The sequence below is a fragment of the Carettochelys insculpta genome, chromosome 3 (assembly GCF_033958435.1).
Source record: "Carettochelys insculpta isolate YL-2023 chromosome 3, ASM3395843v1, whole genome shotgun sequence".
In the NCBI taxonomy this organism is placed as follows: Eukaryota; Metazoa; Chordata; order Testudines; family Carettochelyidae; genus Carettochelys; species Carettochelys insculpta.
The window spans coordinates 149,687,454-149,707,981 of NC_134139.1; the positions used below are offsets into that span (position 1 = coordinate 149,687,454).

The 20,528-nt window shown below is 43.7% G+C and overlaps 1 protein-coding gene across 1 annotated transcript in view; it reads right to left on the reverse strand.

The window, feature by feature from the left end:
• Positions 1-20,528, reverse strand: part of ELOVL4 (ELOVL fatty acid elongase 4) — an 82,279-nt gene that overhangs the window by 36,320 nt on the left and 25,431 nt on the right. The window contains exons 2-3 of the mRNA XM_074988870.1: positions 8,262-8,449; positions 4,891-4,971 (exon numbers count right to left, since the gene is read on the reverse strand). Of these exons, the coding sequence (XP_074844971.1) occupies positions 4,891-4,971; positions 8,262-8,449 (269 nt within the window). The remainder of the gene's footprint in view (positions 1-4,890; positions 4,972-8,261; positions 8,450-20,528) is intronic.

Consider the following 20,528-nt stretch of genomic DNA (forward strand, 5'->3'; position numbering starts at 1 on the left):
TGTCTTATTATCTATCCCTTTTTTAATAATTCCTAACATCCTATTTGCTTTACTAACTGCCGCTGCACACTGCGTGGATGTCTTCAGAGAACTATCCACTATAACTCCAAGATCCCTTTCCTGATCTGTCGTAGCTAAATTTGACCCCATCATGTTGTACATGTAATTTGGGTTATTTTTTCCAATGTGCATTACCTTACACTTACCCACATTAAATTTCATTTGCCATTTTGCTGCCCAATCACTCAGTTTGCTGAGATCTTTTTGTAGTTCTTCACAATCCCTTTTGGTTTTGACTGCCCTGAACAACTTGGTGTCATCTGCAAACTTTGCCACCTCACTGCTTACCTCATTTTCTAGATCATTGATGAACAAGTTGAACAGGATCGGTCCCAGGACTGATCCCTGGGGAACACCACTAGTTACCCCCACTCCATTGTGAAAATTTACCATTTATTCCAACCCTTTGTTTTCTGTCTTTCAACCAATTCCCGATCCATGAAAGGATCTTTCCTCCTATCCCATGACCGCCTAATTTACATAAAAGCCTTTGGTGTGGGACCGTGTCAAAGGCTTTCTGGAAATCTAGGTATATTATGTCCACTGGGTGCCCCTTGTCCACATGTTTATTAACCCCTTCAAAGAATTCTAATAGATTAGTTAGACACGACTTCCCTCTGCAGAAACCATGCTGACTTTTGCCCAACAATTTGTGCTCTTCTACATGCCTTGCAATTTTATTCTTTACTATTGTTTCTACTAATTTGCCTGGTACTGATGTTAGACTTATTGGTCTATAATTGCCAGGGTCTCCTCTGGAGCCTTTTTTAAATATTGGTGTTATATTGGCCGTCTTCCAGTCATTGGGTACCGAAGCGGATTTAAAGGATAGGTTACAAACCACTGTTAATAACTCCGCAATTTCACATTTGAGTTCTTTCAGAACCCTTGGGTGAATACCGTCTGGTCCTGGAGACTTGTTACTATTCAGCTTATCAATTAACTCCAAAACCTCCTCTAATGTCACTTCAATCTGGGAGAGTTCCTCAGATTTGTCACCTAAAAAGGCTGGCTCAGATTTAGGAACCTCTGTAACATCCTCAGCTGTGAAGACTGAAGCAAAGAAATCATTTAATCGCTCCGCAATGGCACTGTCTTCCTTGATCGCTCCTTTTATATCTTTATCGTCCAAGGGCCCCACTGCTTCTTTAGCGGGCTTCCTGCTTCTAATGTATTTAAAAACATTTTACTATCATTTTTTGAATTTTTGGCTAGCTGTTCCTCAAAATCTTTTTTGGCTTTTCTTACTACGTTATGACACTTAATTTGGGAGCGTTTATGTTCCTTCCTATTTTCCTCACTAGGATTTGACTTCCACTTTTTAAAAGCTGCCCTTTTCTCTCTCACTGCCTTTTTAACATGGCTGTTAAGCCATGGTGGTTCTTTGTTAGGTCTCTTACTGTGGTTTTTTATTTGGGGTATACATTTAAGTTGGGCCTCTAGTATGGTGTCTTTAAACAGTTTCCATGCAGCTTCCAGGGATTTTAGTTTAGTTACTCTACCTTTTAGTTTCTGTTTAACTAGCTTCCTCATTTTAGTGTAATTCCCCTTTTTGAAATTAAATGCCAGAGTGTTTGACCGTTGCGGTGTTCTTCCCAACACAGGAATATTAAAAGTTGTTATATTGTGGTCACTATTTCCAAGCGGTCCAGTAACAGTTACCTCGTGGACCAGATCCTACGTTCCAGTCAGGACTAGATCGAGAATCGACTCTCCCCTTGTGGGTTCCTGCACTAGCTGCTCCAAGAAGCAGTCATTTAAGGCATCAAGAAATTTAATCTCTGAATCCCGTCCTGAGGTGACATGTACCCAATCAATATGGGGATAATTGAAATCTCCTATTATTACTGTGTTTTTTATTGTGATAGCCTCTTTAATCTCCCTTAACATTTCAGCATCACTATCACTGTCCTGGTTAGGTGGTCGGTAATATATTCCTAATGCCATATTCATATTAGAGGAATGAATTGTTATCCATAATGATTCTACGGAACATTTTGATTCCTTTAGGATTTTTGTTTCATTTGATTCTATATTATCCTTCACATATAGTACCACTCCGCCACCCGCACGACCTGTTCTGTCTTTCCGATATAATTTATATCCCGGTATGATAGTGTCCCACTGATTGTCCTCATTCCACCATGTTTCTGTGATGCCTATTATGTCAACTTCCTCCTTTGATATGAGGTACTCCAGTTCACCCATCTTATTAGACAGACTCCTAGCATTTGTGTAAAAACACTTTAAAAAACTACCACTATTTATATGTCCGCCTTTCATAGACGCCTTGGATTTTTTTATATGCGATTGTTTCACATCTGATCTTGCCCATATATTATTTCCCACGTTCCCTATCTGACTAACTTCTAGGGCATCCCTATCTATGGAGTCTCGTGTAAGAGAAGTCTCCGTCCAATCCACGTGCTCCCCCGCACCAATCGGCTTTCCCTTACCTCTTAGTTTAAAAACTGCTCTACGACTTTTTTAATGTTTAATGCCAGCAGTCTGGATCCACCTTGATTTAGGTGGAGCCCATCATTCCTGTATAGGCTCCCCCTACCCCAAAAGTGTCCCCAGTTCCTAATAAATCTAAACCCCTCTTCCCTACACCATCGTCTCATCTGCGCATTGAGACTCTGAAGTTCTGCCTGTCTATCTGGCCCTGCGCGTGGAACTGGAAGCATTTCAGAGAATGCCACCATAGATGTTCTGGATTTCAGTCTCTTTCCTAGTAACCTAAATTTGGCCTCCAGAACATCTCTTCTACCCTTCCCTATGTCATTGGTACTGACATGTACCACGACCACCGGCTCCTCCCCAGCACTGCCCATAAGTCTGTCTAGATGCCTCGAGAGATCCGCAACCGTCGCACCAGGCAGGCAAGTCACCATACGGTTCTCCCGGTCATCACAAACACAACTATCTATATTTCTAATGATCGAACCCCCACTACTAAAACTTGCTTCTTCCTAACAGCTGGTGCTCCCTCCCCCGGAGAAGTATCCTCGGCGCGAGAGGATACCATAGCACCCTCTGGAAGGAGGGTCCCAACTATGGGATGGTTCCCCTCTGCTCCCATTGACTGCTCTCCTTCCCTGAGCCTTTCTTCCTCCGTAACAGCATCAGGACCGTCAGATTGGAGGTGGGACAGCCCTACTATGTCCCGGAAAGTCTCATCAACAAACACCTCTGCCTTCCTTAGCTCCTCCAGTTCAGCCACCCTGGCTTATTAATGTAAGTTTATGCAATACACACCTACACTATTATAAGAGGGGAGCTGTCTGTCTGTCTTTCCAACTGCACATGATAGACTTCGCTGGAATAGTCTAGAACAGGAGCAGCAACCCCCAGCATGTGGGCAGGAGCTCAGCCCTGCCCCTCCTCCCCCCTCATGCAGCACAGGAGGGCCGGTTTGGGACCAGAGCCCCTGCTGCAGAGGTGCCTGTGGCAGCACAGGGTGAGGGCCAGAGCCCCACCATGGTGCAGGGTTGGGGCCAAAGGACCTCTGGAGCCCTCCTCCATGGCACAGGGCTGGGACCAGAGCCGGAGCCACCCCATAATGCCTTCTGCAGCACAGGACTGAAGCCAGAGCCCCCATGGAGCCTCTGCTGTGGCATGGGGCTGAGGCCAGAGCCCTACCATGATGGTCCCTAACGCACAAACCCCCCACTATGGGGCTGGAGCCAGGGGCAAGCCTCCACCGTGGCACTGGGCTGGGGCTAGAAGCCCCCTAGAGTCCCCTCTGTGGAACAGGGCTAGGGCCAGAGCCCCCATCACAGAGCCCTGCAGAACCTGCTGCAGATTTGTTTCTCTCCCCGCCCCCCATGGGCTGGGGGTGGGTGCATGGGTTCTGGCCAAGAGGGAGGGTGCAGGAGCAAGCTGGGGATGGGTGTTTGGGGTCTGGGTGTGACGGACAGTAGAGGAGCAGGCTAACAGTGGGCGGTCTGGAGGTGAGTGAAGGTGCAGGAATGGGCTGGGGTTTGGAGATTTGTGTGAGAGGTAAGGTGCAGCAGTGGGCAGGGGGTTCAGGAGCAGGCTGGAGGTGAGAGATATTGGTGGGAGGGAATGGGCTGAGGGTGGGGTTCTGGGCAGGAGCAGGGTGGGCGAGGAAGGGTCTGGGCAGGAGGGGATGGAGGAGCAGAGTTGGGTGGTCTGGGCAGGAGCAGGCTGGGTGAAGTGGGGGTGCTTACGTCCCTGCAGTGTTTTTGCTGCCCCCTCCCCCAGCCAGTGGTGCCCCCTGCCTACGGCCTGCAGCAGCTTTGCGCTCCTGGCTGGCAGGGCTCCCCGACAGTGGCCAGCAGGGGCTCCCTGCCCAGGGATGGCAGCAGCTCTGCTCCCCTAGCAACCAAGGCTCCCTGCCCAGGGCCATCAGCAGCTCCTCTCCCAGCCTGTGAGACTGCCTGTCAGACCGGCTGAGACCTCGGAAGTTGCCAGACCAAGGAATCTGGGATAAGAGACTTTCAACCTGTATTAAAATCATGGACAATTTTAGATATTTAAAAAACCTGGCTGGCTGGAGATTTCAAAACCAAAACGAGGAAGCTCTGCATCTTAATTTATTAGAAACAACCAGTTCTACCTGTGCAATAAATATTTTGGCTGTAGCTGTCACAAAGGCCCAGGCCCTGCTAGTTATATGATAATAGTGAGTCTTTCAGATATGAGCGAAGGATGACATGAAGCTAATTATGGAAGAGGCAGAAGATTGTGGAAGAACTTGTGGTAGGAAAAGGGAAGATTATTAATCAATACATTTTCACTTCTAAACATTGTTTTCAGACTTGATGAATTAAAGCTTAAAATAATAGCACATAAAAGGATACTCACCCTGACTTCATAAACATTATCTGAATAATCCACAGTCTGGCAGATATAGCTGTATCCTTGAGCTCTACTTGCCAAAAATAGCTGAAAATATTAAAATTATGTATGAGGGGAAGAGTCCATAAAGAGAGAATTTTATTATAATAATACTAAAATCACTTATTAATAAATTTACAATACAAAGGTGCTATTTAACAAATTGGTCAACATTTAGTTTTAACAATGTAAATTAAACATAAAACAATCAGGAAACAAATAAACCAAACAGTCTATAAGATATTTAAAGAACTCAATAAATTCCTATGATTTTAATTGACTTAAACCCATTCGAACATGGATACTGCTGCCAGAAGGACACACAGTGAGATACATAATGTTTTCATGAAACCAACAAGAATAACTTCACCACGGCTGTGGCTACACTAGCCCAAAACTTCGAAATGGCCATACAAATGGCCATTTCGAAGTTTACTAATGAAGTGCTGAAATACATATTCAGCGCCTCATTAGAATGCCGGCAGCTGCAGCACTTCGAAATTGACGCTGCTGGCTGCCGCGCGGCTCGTCCAGACAGGGCTCCTTTTCGAAAGGACCCCGGCAACTTAGAAATCCCCTTATTCCTATCTGCTGTTAGGAATAAGGGGATTTCGAAGTTGCCGGGGTCCTTTAGAAAAGGAGCCTTGTCTGGACGAGCCGCACGGCTGTGAGCCACGTCAATTTCGAAGTGCCGTGGCTGCTGGCATTCTAATGAGGCACTGAATATGTATTTCAGTGCTTCATTAGTAAACTTTGAAATGGCCCTTTGTATGGACATTTCAAAGTTTTGGGCTAGTGAAGACACAGCCAATAGGATGTAGGGAGAGAAAATTATCTCTCAGGCTAGGTCTACATGGTAAGAAATATTTCGGGATACAAAGGTATCCCAAAATAGCTGTTCATGTCCATGCAATGCACCCATTGTCTTGAAACAGTTTTTGCCTCGAAATAGGGCTTTATTTGGCATGTGGCACTGTTCAGACAGCACCACATGCCGAAATAGCCTATTTCAAAATCTACTCAAAATAAGCTACGCATAGCACAAAGTGCATAGCTTATTTTGAAGTTAGGGTGCTGTGTAGACGTAGCCTGAGAGAGCTAGGACCTAGATCATTCCAGGCAACAATACAGTAACCGTGCCCAGAGGCAAATACAAAACCAGTGAAAAGAACCATTGTAATGTGCTCATAAACACTCTTCTTTGAGGCTAATTGATGCATTCTGTATCAGTAGAAGCTGCCAAGTGCTCTAGAAGAGTCATCCCAAATAAAGCACTTTGCAGTAATTTAGCCTGATGGAGATAAAGGTTACAGTCACTGTGATGATTTCTCATCAGAAGAGAGGGGCCACAACTTCTCATGGTACACCTACACTCATGAGAAGATCAATATGTTTGCAGTGGGGACACACTAAATCAAAATGTCATGGTGCCCCATCAACTCTGGTACTCCTGACACTTGAAAGGAGAAAGGGAAATCGACAGGAGAGTTTCTCCCATCGATGTCCCTCTGTGTGGACAGTGGCAAGAAAAAAAACCAAACAAACAAACAAAAAAATCAATTTCAGATAAGTCAAATCCAGCTATGCAATTCTCGTTGCTTGATTGCATATCTTAAAAAACACAAAACTGATTTTACCTCCTTGTGTAGGCCTGGCTTTGGTCAACTTTTAAAAGATGTGTCACACCTCCAAATCCAAAGACAGCAATGAATCAGGTCCAACTTTTATGACACCAGCCATAATGGCAAAGAGTGGGTATGCAGATGATCTCCAGAGAGAATGAAGCCCTACTCCAGCCTCTGCAGAGCAGTCACCTCTGTCTCATTCAGCTCAATCTCCAGTGAATTTATTCCTTTGTGTCCCCATCTCTATCAGACATTAGGGCTATGTCTACACTAGCACCTCCCCTTTCGAAAGGGGGATGCTAATTAGACACTTTGGGATATGCCAATGGGGTCTGCAATGAATATGCAGCGCTGTATTAGCATAATGGCAGCTGCAGCACTTCGAAAGTGCCACTTTCGATCATGCGTGGCTCTTCTATACAGGGTCCTTTTCGAAAGGACCCCGCACACTTTGAAATCCCCTTATTCCAAGTCATGCCATAGGATTTCTTGTTGTTTTTGAAGATACAGATGAACACGGCTACCTCTCTGATACTTGAAATTCCCAGAAGCACGCAAATCTTCAGTAGTCACCCTATGCAACTGCATCTGTCATGCCAGGAGTGACCTGGTTTTAAAACTAATAGACCAATATGAAATAGTATGAGACCCCCCTCCACCCCAAAACCTATATGAGCAGAATAGCACTTTGCTTACTTGTCACACAGTACAAAAACAAAACATAAATGCTCAGACACAAATGTAAAAATAAAAATGCCACTAACATGGAGAAATCAAGTTCATTTTTAGAGGTTACCAGGCTCTTTGCTACACCTAGAATTAATCAGAGTTAGGGTGCTAAATTCTACTTCATCTGCCAGTGTTTCCTCATTGCTCTCTAAGCTTGTAGCAGTTACGGGAGATAACTTCAACATTAGATACACTCAGGGACATTTCATTATTAGCAATAGGAAGTGGAGAGCTATTGAGGAGTAACTTGGTCTGCTTTAACCATGCCGGTCAATTTACCCATGCAGACAAAGCCTAACAAAGGAGAAGTGTAGCAGGCATGTTTTTCAATAGACAACTGTAGAACTGAATAGGAACAATATTTTAAGATTTTTGCCCTACTGCCCTTATCTAGAGGAAAATATTATTTACTTCTTTTGTTCTTATACATATACAAAACAAAAATCTTTATCATTTTGTGCAAGTTTGCATTTCAATTACCTCATTAGTATTTTGCAGATAGACACTGAAAATAACAGCTTCAGTTTCTAATGCAATAGCTTGTCTGAGACGTTGAAGGAAAACCTAAAGTTAGTGTGCCAAATTGTGATCTCACTTATACAACTATAAATCTAGAATAACACCACTGACTTCAGTTGAGCTTCTCTGGAACTGGGTAACTCTGAGAAAAATCTAGTGCATACCTTCCACTCAAACAACGATTTTTACCATTAGTACTAAAGCAAAATATTAATAATTGAAGTTATTGTACAGGCTCCCCTGCACATATGCTGTTACATATGTTGATTTACAGGCTCATGACCTACACCGACTCCAATGACACCATCACCAACAGAGCTCTACAACTCCAAACATCAGTGTGTTCAGCTTCCAGAAGAGCTAACAAAATTATCCACAGAATGTAAAAATTATAAAATTTATGTAAACTTTGTCAAAAGTTGTGAATTCTAGCACAATTTAAAAGTATAAAAATACAAGACCAACCTCCTTGAAAATATAGAAGTTAAGTAGAACCATTCCAAAGTTGTAGCTAACCAGCAAGAAGCGTAATTGGAAAGGTTCTCTTGTCCTCATCCACTTGGGGCCCAGCCAGACAGTGATGAGGTAAAGAGTGCTTATTGTCAGTGTTGGAAATGGAGATTGCATCAAGAACCAGTCATCAACACGTTTGTCTGAGGGAAATAAAACATATCAAATTAACTAAAATAAAATGTTACATGCTTTTTGATTACATTTAAATAAAATATATTCTCTGTAATTTTAGGCATCACATTTCTCATCACGTCTAGGCTACAATATAGTACTGGTCCTTTCACCGATATTTCAGTTTTTTTAAACCAAAGAAAGTATTCTACTAACATTACATTTTTCAAAGTTTGAAAGAGTAAAAATTAGATTATACAGTTAAAGCCAGGAAATTATTGTACGAGGCAAACTAGTTGGTCAAATCCACAAAAAACTTTGCCATCCATCCATCACAAATTACAGTCACATTACCACAACAAAATTCATTGGCACTAAGGTAATTCAGGTTCAAGTACAGATACGCACAAATGCAGTAAGCCAGAACCCTCAAAATTTGATTGCTGATATACAGTAATCTCTTTCATATCTGGCAGCACCGGGTCCAGGAGGTTGCTGGATATTCAAATATTCTGGATAGTAGAGAGTTATACCTAACAGTGCATAACACTAAAGAAAAACAAGATTAGATACTAAGAAAGAATCAAAAATGTATGCAGAAATCTTTGTTTACCAACAACAGTAGTACTGTACACGCTAAACATACTGCATTTGCAGTATTTGTATTTACTTTCACTATACTGTACTTATGGAAAACGTAACTAAAATATACTTATGGTTAAAATGCTGGTTATTTGAGAGTTCCAGATGATAGAATGCTGGATATGACAAACTTTACTGAACTAGTTTAAAATAGGCATTAATTAACTTAACCACAGAAATTGTCGAATGGTATCAGAGAGGGAGCCGTGCTAGTCTATATATTATCAAAATTGTCATACTTGATATGTAAGTCAGCATCCTATGCCTCAAATCCAGAGGTAACGATAAGAGTACTGGAAAATTACTACATAAAACAGCTTAGAGGGCTGGCATAAAGAGAATATGCCGTGCAGCTGTGTGGAAGACCACGATGTTATTTACATACTCAGTGAGTCATTCAAGACAGGGTTGCCAAGTGCCTAATCACACAAACCCAAACATCCTTGCCCTGCTCCTGCCCCTTTCTTGAGGCTCTGCCACTGCCATGCTCTTCTTGCAGGCCCCTACCCCTGCTCAGTCCATCCTTCCTCCCTCTGCTGTTTACTCTCCCCAACTCTCACTCATTTTCAGCAGGATGAGAGAGCAGTGTGGAAGGGCCTGTGGGTGTGAAGGTTCTGGGCTGTGGCCAAGAGGTTTCGAGGGTAGGAGGAGGCTCTGGGCTGAGCCTGAGGCAGTGGGTTAGGGTGAAGGACGACATGCAGGCTCTGAGAGGGATTTTGGATGGGGGCTCAGGACTGCGGAAAGGGGTTGGGGTGCAGGAGGAGGTCAGAATGCAGGAGCGAATTCAGGTTGTGTGCTCTGGGAGGTGTCTCAGAGCTGGAGCAGGAGGTGGGGAGCAGGAGATGATCAGGTTGCAGGCTCCAGCCAGATGGTGCTTACCTCAAGCAGCTCTGAGTCAGGATTAGTAGAACAGCAGGGCTAAGGCTCCCTGCCCGCCCTGGCCCTGTGCTGCTCCTGGGAGTAGTCAGAACACCTCGGCGTTGAGCAGGCAGCGGGTCCCCATGCTGCCCCTGCAGTTTCCATTGGCCACAGTTCCCACATATGGGCCAAGGGAGAGATGTGCTGGCTGCATTCAGGAGCGGCACGGAGCCAGGGCAGGAAGGAGGCTTGCATTGCAGCATCCAACTTTTAGTGGCTGAGCTCCTAGTTTGGCTTCCAGAGCCTCCGGGAGATCAGATGGATTCCTGGAGTCTACCAATGAAACCAGGAGAGTTGGCAACCCTAACTTAAGAGGACCATTCCAGAGATCCAAAGTTATACTTAAGCTCCCAGAATTTGCTGTACTGAGTCCTGGTTAGGTTCAAAAAAGCACTGATGCCTGAGGATCTAGTGACATCTTTAAGTTACACTAATTGAAGCATAACTTCACTTTTAAAAAATACCTGAAAAAGCTGAATTAGGCTATGTCTTCACTACCCTGGAAGACTGACCTGCTCAGGATCAATATTCTGGAGTTTCCATTTTGTGCATCGAGTATGGAGGTGCAAAATTGACCTCTCAGGGGTCACAGTTGATTCCTGTACTCCTCACAAGACATGAAGAGTAAGGAAGGTTGATGGGACCTTCCCCAGCATGGACAGTTAGCTGAGTGCAGATATGTTGATTTTAGCTATGCAACTGCAGTATCTAGAATTGTGTATCTGTGGTAGACTTACTTCATCAACTTACTTACTGAGACATAACCTTAGTTTAATCAGCACATTTAATTTTTATCTGCACTAAAGGTTTTACTTAATTATCTTACATACAAAGAGTAACTTTTCCACTACCATCAGTGCAGCTGTAGGCAAGTGAATGTGATTATTTCCTGCCTCATATACAATTAGTAGTATTATTAACCGAATTCTGATTACAGGGTAAGTTGTGCAATATCCATGGTCTTAAAAATTTGTCCTGGGTTATATTTGTGCAACCTCACTGAAAGTTATACCTATGTAACTAAGGGCTAAATCTTTATTCTTGGGCATGTTGCATAATGCTGAACTAATAAATAATATATTAGTTCTTGTAACTTCTTGATCATGGGCTAAGTTGCAGGCTGCAGGAAAATTCCTCTTTTTTGTTTGTAAATTGTGCACCTCTGACAGAATTAATGAAAGAAATATAAAACATGACATTTCCATTTTTCTAAAGTGGAACAACATTTTAGGGTCTGGTATGTCAAAACCATCTGGATGTTTAGCAAGTTCTGCATCGTAGAATTTCCTGGTTTGTGGCCTGCAGAAAGAACAAATCACATGGTGCTATCACTTCCTCCCTGCTTCCACCCACTTTTACAAATGTACAAGCTCATCTTTGCAATAAAGAGCATGGAGGCCTGGAAAAGAAACTAGACAGAAGGAAAAGAAACCAAGCTAATTACTCTCACTGCTGGGGGGGGGGGGGGCGGGAGTGGTGAGGGGGATGGGGGGAGAACTGTTCCTATTTCATAGAAAGAGGACAGGGAACAGAAGTTTGCCTCAAAACTGGAACCACTAGCAGGATTGGTGCTGTTAGAATAAGAGCCAGCCAATAGGTAAGGGAACCAGGCCCCTAAGCAAGTTGTGCAGGTGAGAGAAGAACCAAGCATCAGGGAAGTGTGTAGGAAAAAAGAAGCGGATCACATGGAAGAGAAACATTTATGGTGAACCAGAGAGATATAGTGGAACAGACCAGGTGAGACTGAGAGAAAAAACATGAAGGGCAAGAGGTGACTGTAATTAACTTTGTATCAAGAACTACATCTCTATTAATATGATCCAACTTTTGAAGAGCATGAGAACCATAACACTACAATACTTAATGTCAGGATACTCAGTGCGGCAGCATTTGTTTCCAGCCCTAGCAAGATCCTACATAATTACCCAAAATTTACATTGTGATGATTACCATTTTACCATCTCACCCACACTTCTATTACCATTAGACGTTAGCAACTGCTTTCCATCTAGCAAACTGAGATAAACAAGGGCAAAGCTTATACCATCAGAAAGAACAGAAAATCTTGGCTTCCCAAAGCAATTCAATGATTGGTGCAAATTCTAAACTTTCCTGTGCTCAGCTTCTGCCAAGCAAAGACAAGACGGAGCCTGCAGAGGAAGACGTTATGGCTTATAGATTTTGGGTCAGTTCTGGGCCATCTGAGACCTGGGAGTAGCCAAGATATAGTATGCTCTGGCCACATCACCTTCCGTTCTCACATATGGAGATCTGCCAGGATATGGCACTACAGAAATGAAGCAATCCAGCTGATTTGAAGCCTCTTTGCACTGTCTGACAGTGCAAAGGGGCAAAACTGCAGCAGAGAATCTGGCCTTGAATGTCCAATCTGGTTCAAGAGGTAACATATATCTAATAGGGTAGCACTGAAATGGGAGTAGCGAGAGACTAGCTGAGTTCTCAGCAACTGCCAACATGATAAGTGATTCCCTCTTCTGCAGCAAGGATAGCTACAAACCCAGTGGAAATAACTGGAGAAAATGTCTGTCACAGAAAACCTCTGAATCTCTCAAATACTGCATGTGCAAAGAAACCAGAGTGCAGATGGACAATGCGGACCCCAGGAGAGGCACAGCCCACAACTCAAAAAGGTGATCAGGCTTGGGTGAGAGTTCTCATTATCACCCTCTTCCCTGGCAAGAGAAAGTAAAACAAAGCAATCTGCTTTGTTGCATCCATTCTCCAGTTGTAAATTGGACATTTTTGTTACCATCACGGAAGAATCCAGTTCTTCTCTCTTTTGGCAGTGTTTAACCTCTGAGGGGTAGAATTCAGGTTATCCCTAGCTATCGACTGGGTTAATCAGTAAAAACACTTTGAGATAAAAATAAACCTGACCCTGAAATCTCTGGATTTCCAAAGTGGTCCAGGATTGCATTCTCTAGTGCTGCCATGATACAAATTCACCTTAACCTGAGGGGGACTTCAGTACTAATACTTGTAACAATATTATTCACATCCATAGCTAAATGTGAAAGGATGCTGTACTTCTGTTTATGTTGGGTCTATCAGAACTGAGTCGGCTTGCTCCCTTCCCAGAGAGAAACAGAGATTATAGGCCTGCTTGTCTAGGGTCTCTTTAAAATCCCTGTACTGTACAAACACCCAAACCCTTGGGCGCACTCTTGTCAGGTGTAAGGCAGTGAAGTGAAACTGGGGGGTGCTGGGGGCTAGCACACCTGCAGAGAAAATATTGTGGGGTAGGGGGCTGATCTATATCACATGTCCATTGCATATCACACCCTGTAAACCAGAGCCTTTGTCAGGGAGAAGATAGGACCCAGGGTGATTGGCCTGGGAGCAGCTATCCCCGCAAAAGATACAGCTCAATCTGTCCCCCGCAGCTGCTGATGCTCTCCACATCCCCTCTAGCCCATGAAAATAGGTATATGACTGGACGTTATAAGACTGCCCCTGTACTCTTCATGTCCCATCAAACTCTTGCATGCCATCACTGTGAGTCTGGACAATTGACATATTTCACCCAGAGAGGGGAAGCCCTCAATAACGTTCAATGAGAACCTGACAATAGATGCATTTCACAAGAAAGAGAAGTGGTTCTTCAGCGTAGTTTGCGTGTCAGTATAGCTATGTTTGTAAAGTGTTTGGGATTAAAAAGTTCCTGGTTTACACAATTATAATCACAAAGTTACTAGGCAAGCTCCTCAGTAGTATGATTATGGCATGCATGTGCACAAACATGTTTACATGGGCAGAGCTGGGTTATAATTAACAATATATTCTGACTAATTTAATTGAGAAATATAGGACAGAAAAATTAATAATAAATACAAAGTATGGCACTCCAACAGGGCCTTTCCCCTGAAAAGAATTTTATTAAAAAGGAAGTTAAACCTCTATATAAATGTCATATATCCTGGGATAAAGGAAGCACTGAGGTCAAATGAGTCATCCTAACTAAAACTAAAAAAGCGTCAGTCCGGTGTTCATGGTATGTGTACATACTGTGCAGCTGCCATGGAATTTAGTACATACATTAGAGATGCCATACTGGGTCAGACCTTGGTCCATCTTGTCTCACATCCTGTGTCTGACTGGCCCAGGCCAGAGGGTTAGGAGGAGGCCACTGAACACTGCAATTATGGAAACAAAAAGCAGTCAAGTAGCACTTTAAAGACTAGCAAAATAGTTTATTAGGTGAGCTTTCGTGGGACAGACCCACAAAGCTCACCTAATAAACTATTTTGCTAGTCTTTAAAGTGCTACTTGACTGCTTTTTGTTTTGATAGTGCATAGACTAGCACGGCTTCCTCTCTGTTACTATTCAACATGCAATTATGGAGTGACCCACTGCTTTTTTTTGTGCCATTAGCTGCCGTTACTGAGTACTGGCATCTCGGCAGCCCCACCAGCGGGATTGGCTGGGGGTGTGCGGGTGGATGCAGAGAGCTGTCTGAGTACCGGCACCTCTTTTGTTAAAAAAAAAAAAAAGAAAAAAAAAAAGTCTCACCCACACCCACTGACTAGCTTCCTTGTGATGTGTGCAAGGAAAAGTTCCAAAATGTGTGGTGCCTCCCAGGGAGTGAATGTCTGGGGGGGACACAACAGGTAAATGGAGGAAGTTTCTCGTCCTATCAGACAAGAATGACCCCCCCACACAGCCTAGCTGCCCCGTGGTGTGTGGGGGTGGGGGTGAGGTGGGGTTGGGGCAGCGACTGGAGCCAGGCAGCACAGAAGAAAAAAGGCAGCTAGCAGGGGTATACACAGAACTACAGACCCCCACAGGCACACTACTAGCAAACAAAAATGAAGATTTTTCAGCCTCTCGTGACCCTACAGCCACAGGCTTCCAGGTGCTGAACTGAAACGGTCTGCCTGTTGCCTAACTCCTGCACCCCTGAGAGCAGTGGAGATGGAAGAGGTCAGAGGGGAGACCTGTGGGGGCACTGTGGGGCACAGATGGGGCATGTCTGGAGGCTAATGAATGCGATTTAAAGATATGGTACTTCCTCACTATCCTTCGTTTGGAGTTTTAAATTCCAACTGAATATTACACCTGTCAGGTTACGACGATACTATAATATCGATATAATATCAATATCATGTTGATTTAGTATACCATAAATTGAGATAATGGAATTTACAGAGAAGACAGGCACTTGGAAAAATTGGACTAAATGACTTAAAATCGATATTATCTCATTGTGTAGACATAGCCCCTGTCTGTCACCCCGGCTTCTGGTAATCAGATGTTTCCCTCCTACGGGGTTGCATACCTGACCATCCTGGCTAATAGCCATTGACCAACCTATCCTCTGTGCACTTCTTCAGGTCTTTTTTGAACCCACTTATGCTTTTGGCCATCACAGCATTCCAATGACAATGAGTTCCACAGGTTAATCGTGCATTATGCGAGAAAGTACTTCTGTTTATACGAAACTTGTTACCTCTTAATTTCATCACGTAACTCCTGCTTTTTTATTGTGTGAAAGGGTCTCTCTGTTCACTTACTCATTTTTGATTTTATAGATCTCTAGCATGTGCCCCCCACGTAATCATCTCTCAAAATTATATAGACTAGTCCTGTGAAATGCACAATTTCAAGTTGCACTTAGCTCGCATTAACTCAAGCTAAGTGTGACTCAAAATCCCGCTCTGCCCAGCCCCAGTTCAACCTCCCGTGCTTCAGTTCAACCCTCCCAACGCAGCCCTGGTTCAAAATCCCCCACCCCAGTTCAGTCCCCAGCGGCCCCGGTTCAACCCCCCGTGCAGCTCTGGCTCACTCGCCCTCCCCCATGCAGCCCCAGTTCATCTGCCACCCCAGTTAAATTCCCCTCCCTGCCCCCCAGCAGCCCTGGTTCAACACCCGCCCCCCCCTGCAATCCCAGTCCACCCCCGCACACACACTCTGGTTCAAACCCCAACATGAGGCTCCAGCACACTCCCTGGCCCTGGTTCAACCCCCACTGCTTGGCTCTGCGTCAGCCCCCTCCCCACCCCCCCAGGGCCATGCAGCCCTGGCTGAACTCCACCCTCTGCTCCCCCTGCAGCCCTAACATGCTGGGCTTAACCCCCGTCCCATGGCCCCAACCCACTGCCAGGCTTAGCCCTTCCCAACTGCCCCCCAGCCCCAGGATTTACTTTCCAAAAGGAGCTGTAGGTGCTCCTGCTGCAGAACACGCATTCTGCTGGGAAGAAAAGCCACCCCCTGACATATGTGAGGGTGCATGGGAATGCAACCCTTGCATACCTTGAGGGACTACTGCATGGAGATATACCTAGCTCATAGAGCCAGAAGGGGCCTTCAAAGGTCATCAAGTCCAGTCCCCTGCAAGTTTTTTTTTTTCCTTTTTTAAATCTATTTGCTCCATATCCCTGGATGGCTCCCTAAGGGGCTGAGCTCACAACCCTGGATTTAGCAGGCCCATGCTCAAACCACTGAGCTATCCCTGTCCTAATTGTCAGGATTCTTTAACACCTTTGGACATAATCGTTCCCGTGGGCCAGGGATTACATGCCTTTGGCTGTGTAAAAACAGTGCAGACACATGAAATCCTAAAGTGTCACAGGCTGCCATTTAGCAGCATTATCAACGGTCACCAACGGTCACTTTTTGACAGTTAGCTCCCCCGGCAACCTGAACTCATGAATATTCTATAAGCAGGTGTTTAAAATCATGGTCCCTGATTGGGCGAACACCTGACTTTCTAGAACCTTCTAAGCCCAAGAGGACCTGACTGAGAACTGTGAAAGTATGGTAATTGGACTATGAATTATTCATGAGATCATGCTATATAAGGAGAGTTTGCCCACCATTCTGGGGGCCAAGGACAGGGAGGTGTGGCTGCACAGCAGCGTCCACCAGTCCCTGAGGCCAGCTCTTAGGAGCGAAGACACTGAAATCACTGACTGAAACCACTGAGCTAAATCACTGATCACTGAGCTAAATCACTGAAAGCACCGCCCTGTTACCGTGGTGACGACTCCTCAGAGCCACCACCCAGCGCCACAAAGGAGCGGCAAGCGGCCTCAGAGGGGAAGTGACTGGGTGGCGAACTGGCCCACCTCACAGTGGGTACTGCGTACCCGGTCACCGATCCCTGAGGTCACCATCACACCTGCAATACCGCCATTTTGTCTACTCTCCTAAACTTCAACAGCCTAACGGACTTGACCTGCAACCTTTTCTACTGGACTTGACAACTACTGGACACGTAATTCTATTCACCAGCCCACGTTTTCACGTGGTCCTCACACATTTTGCTTCATAGCTAGCTTGGGACACTGGGACCCTCTGTGAGGGAGCAGGGGTAGCTCCCCTGCTATTTACCCTCCCCGATGGGGGAGGGGCAGTTCCTGGGGGCCTGACCCCTGAGGCCGGGCCTACAAGTCCGGGCTGGGTTTACACATATATATAGATATATACTGAGGCACATTTAATTAATAAGTTAATATTGCTAATATTCTTTAACTAATAGTCATTATTGTAAATATTTAAGTATAGTAATTTTAATAGGGTTTTATTTATTATAATTATTGTTATAAGGAGAAGGTTTAACCTCCCTTACCCATATTACCTTCTTACCCGTCCTCTAAAATACTGCAGGTGCAGGCACAGCCTCCCTGCCTCCCATTGTTGTTCACCTATAAGTGGCCTGAGGAAGAGTAAATTGCCTCCCACGTCCCTATTTAAGTGGGTCTATAGAGAGTAGCGGGGGGCCTCCCAGAAGAGGAACAGCCCCGACCGCCTCCTAGGCACCACCCTCTCTGGGGCAGGCTAGCACCCTGCCCCCAGTAGGAGGTGAGGCTAGCAACCTCACCCCTCCTTTTAAAAGGGAGCAACAGGGATTTAAATATCCATTCCCAAACAAACTTACTTTTATTTATTATCCTCATCCATTTTTACCTTCCGGATAAATAAAACCTTCCATTCAAGAAACTACAAGGAAAAAATGTTAATTGTAAGTTTTTAGTTACTGATAAACGTTTAGTGTTGATACTTTTTAATTCTAATTTGTGTTATTCAATAAAGATAATAGCTACTTTGTTTTAAATTTAACCCTTGTCCTGGTCTCGTTGTCTTTGCCAGCCACTTCTCTCTCAGAGGCTTTTGCAGGGTCCAGTGTGTACCGGGGTGGCACTCGCCCATCTTGGGGTTGTAGCAGGGTTTGAACTTGGGTTCTGGGATCTCTGCTAAGGAGGGTTAACTCTCCTTTGAGGTTTCCATTTAATTAATAAATATCATTACCCCCCCAAGAGGAAACCGACACTAATGACAAGCAAAACAAAAACAAACAAAAAAAAACCCTAATCTTTTTAGTCTCTCTTTGTAAGGAAGACATTCCATACCCCTGATTATCTTTAATGTCCTCCTCTGAACCTCTTCCACTTCCACTATATCCTTTTCGAGATGGCGTACTGTATTTGAAGTTTGGGAACACCATGTATTTATATAGTGGCATTATGATACTTTCTTCCATTTTCTGTCCCTTTTCTAATAGTTCCTAACATTCTCAGACTTTCTAATTGCCACTACACATTGTGCTGAAGTTTTCAGAAAACTGTCCACTGTGATTCCCAGAATTTTTTTGAATAGTAACAGTTAAAGTAAGAATGCATCATTAAGTTTTGTGAGATCCCTTTGTAACTCTTTGCGGTCAGCTATAGACATGTATCTTGAATACTTTTGCATCATCAGCAGACTTTTCATTTCACTTGTCATTTCCTTTCCCAGATCATTAATGATATATTGAATAGCACAGTTCATTAGAACTGTGTCTACACTAGCAAGTTCTTTCAACAGATTTTTCAAAAGAAGAGGGCTCTTTCAAAAGAGCCCATGGAGCGTCTACACACAAAAAGTGTTCTTTTAAAAGTAAATAGAAAGAATGTGGCACTTGTTCGAAATCCCTCTTCCTTTCCTGTTTCAGGAAGAGAGCCTTTATTTGAACGCTTCTTTCAAAAGAAAAAGTGCGTACGCTCTGTGGGGTCCTTCTTTCTAAAGAGCAGTCCTCATAGGGCCTGATTTTTCAATCCCTGACCCATTCTTTTGAAAGAGCAGAGGCTGTGTGGACACTCTCTTTTGAAAGAGCAGATAATTCTTTTGATCTGCTTTTGTGTGTGTGCATGCACTCTTTCGAAAGAAGTTCTTTCAGAAGAGATCTTATGGAAGGGCTTCTTTCAAAAGATCTCTGAAGTCTAGACATAGCCTTGGAAATTCCATTGTTCACCATTCTCCATTATGAAAACTAACTTCTTGTTCATATCCTTTGTTTACTATTGATTAATTAAGTAGCGACTAACCTGTAAGAGGACCTCCTCTCTTTTCCCATGACTACCCACTATGCTTAAGTGCCTTTGGTGAAGAATCTTGTCAAAGGCTTTCTGAAAATCCAAGTACGCTATATTGACTGGATCATCCCGATTCACATATTCAGTGACTCTCTCAAAAGAATGTCAATAGATTAGTGAGACGTCATTTAGTTTTATAAAAGCTGTGTTGAGTCTTTCCACAACATACTACGTTTATGTGTCTGATAATTCCATTCTTCACTATAGTTTCTATCAATTTGCTCAATATTGAAGTTAAGCTCACTGAGTTGTAATTGCAGGATTGTCTCTGGAGCACTTTTTAAAAAATCAGTATTATGTTATCTGCCTTTCAGTCACCTTATGCAGAGGCTTGTTTCAACAGTAAGTTACGTCCCACAGTTCGTTGTTCTATAATTTCTTATCTGAGTTCCTTCAGAACTCAAATGAATACCAAATATTTGATGACTTATAAATGTCCATTAATTTGTTTTCAAACCTCTTGTATTGACACATTAATTTGGGACAGTACTTCAGGTGTGTCGCATGAAAAGGATAGCTCTGATGTGGCCATTTTCATCACATCCTCTGAAGTGAAGACCAATGCAAATCATTCATTTTGCTTCTTTGCAGTGGTCTTGTCTTCCTTGAGTGCTTCTTTAACACTGTTGTCATCTAGTGACTACACTGCTTCTCTGGCAGCCTTCTTGCTTGTAGTGTACTTTAAAAATTACTCTTTGCTTTTGTGCTGTCATTAAGTTGCTCCTCAAATTCTTTGTTGGCCTGCCTTATTACAGCTATATGTTCTACTTGCCAGAGTATTTCCTATCAAGATTTGACTTCAAAATTTTAAACGGTGCCTTTTTGTTTGTAATGGCCTCCACTATCCTTTTGTTTAGCCATGGTGGCATTCTTTTGGTCCATCTAGGGTCTCTTTTGATTTGGGGTATACATTTAGTCTGAGTCTCTATTATGGAGCCACTATTATATCTAAGTAGTCACCATGCTACTTACTAGCACTTTACCCTTGATTGCTCTTTTTAACTTCTGCCTACCTAGTGTTCTCATTTTGGTTAATTCCCCTTTCAAAGTTAAACATGACTGTGGATTTTTTAAACTACATTTCCCCTACAAGGATGTTACATTTAGTTATATTACAGTCACTATTACAGAGCAATTCAACTATATCACCCAATCCTGTTCTACTTATTACTGTAT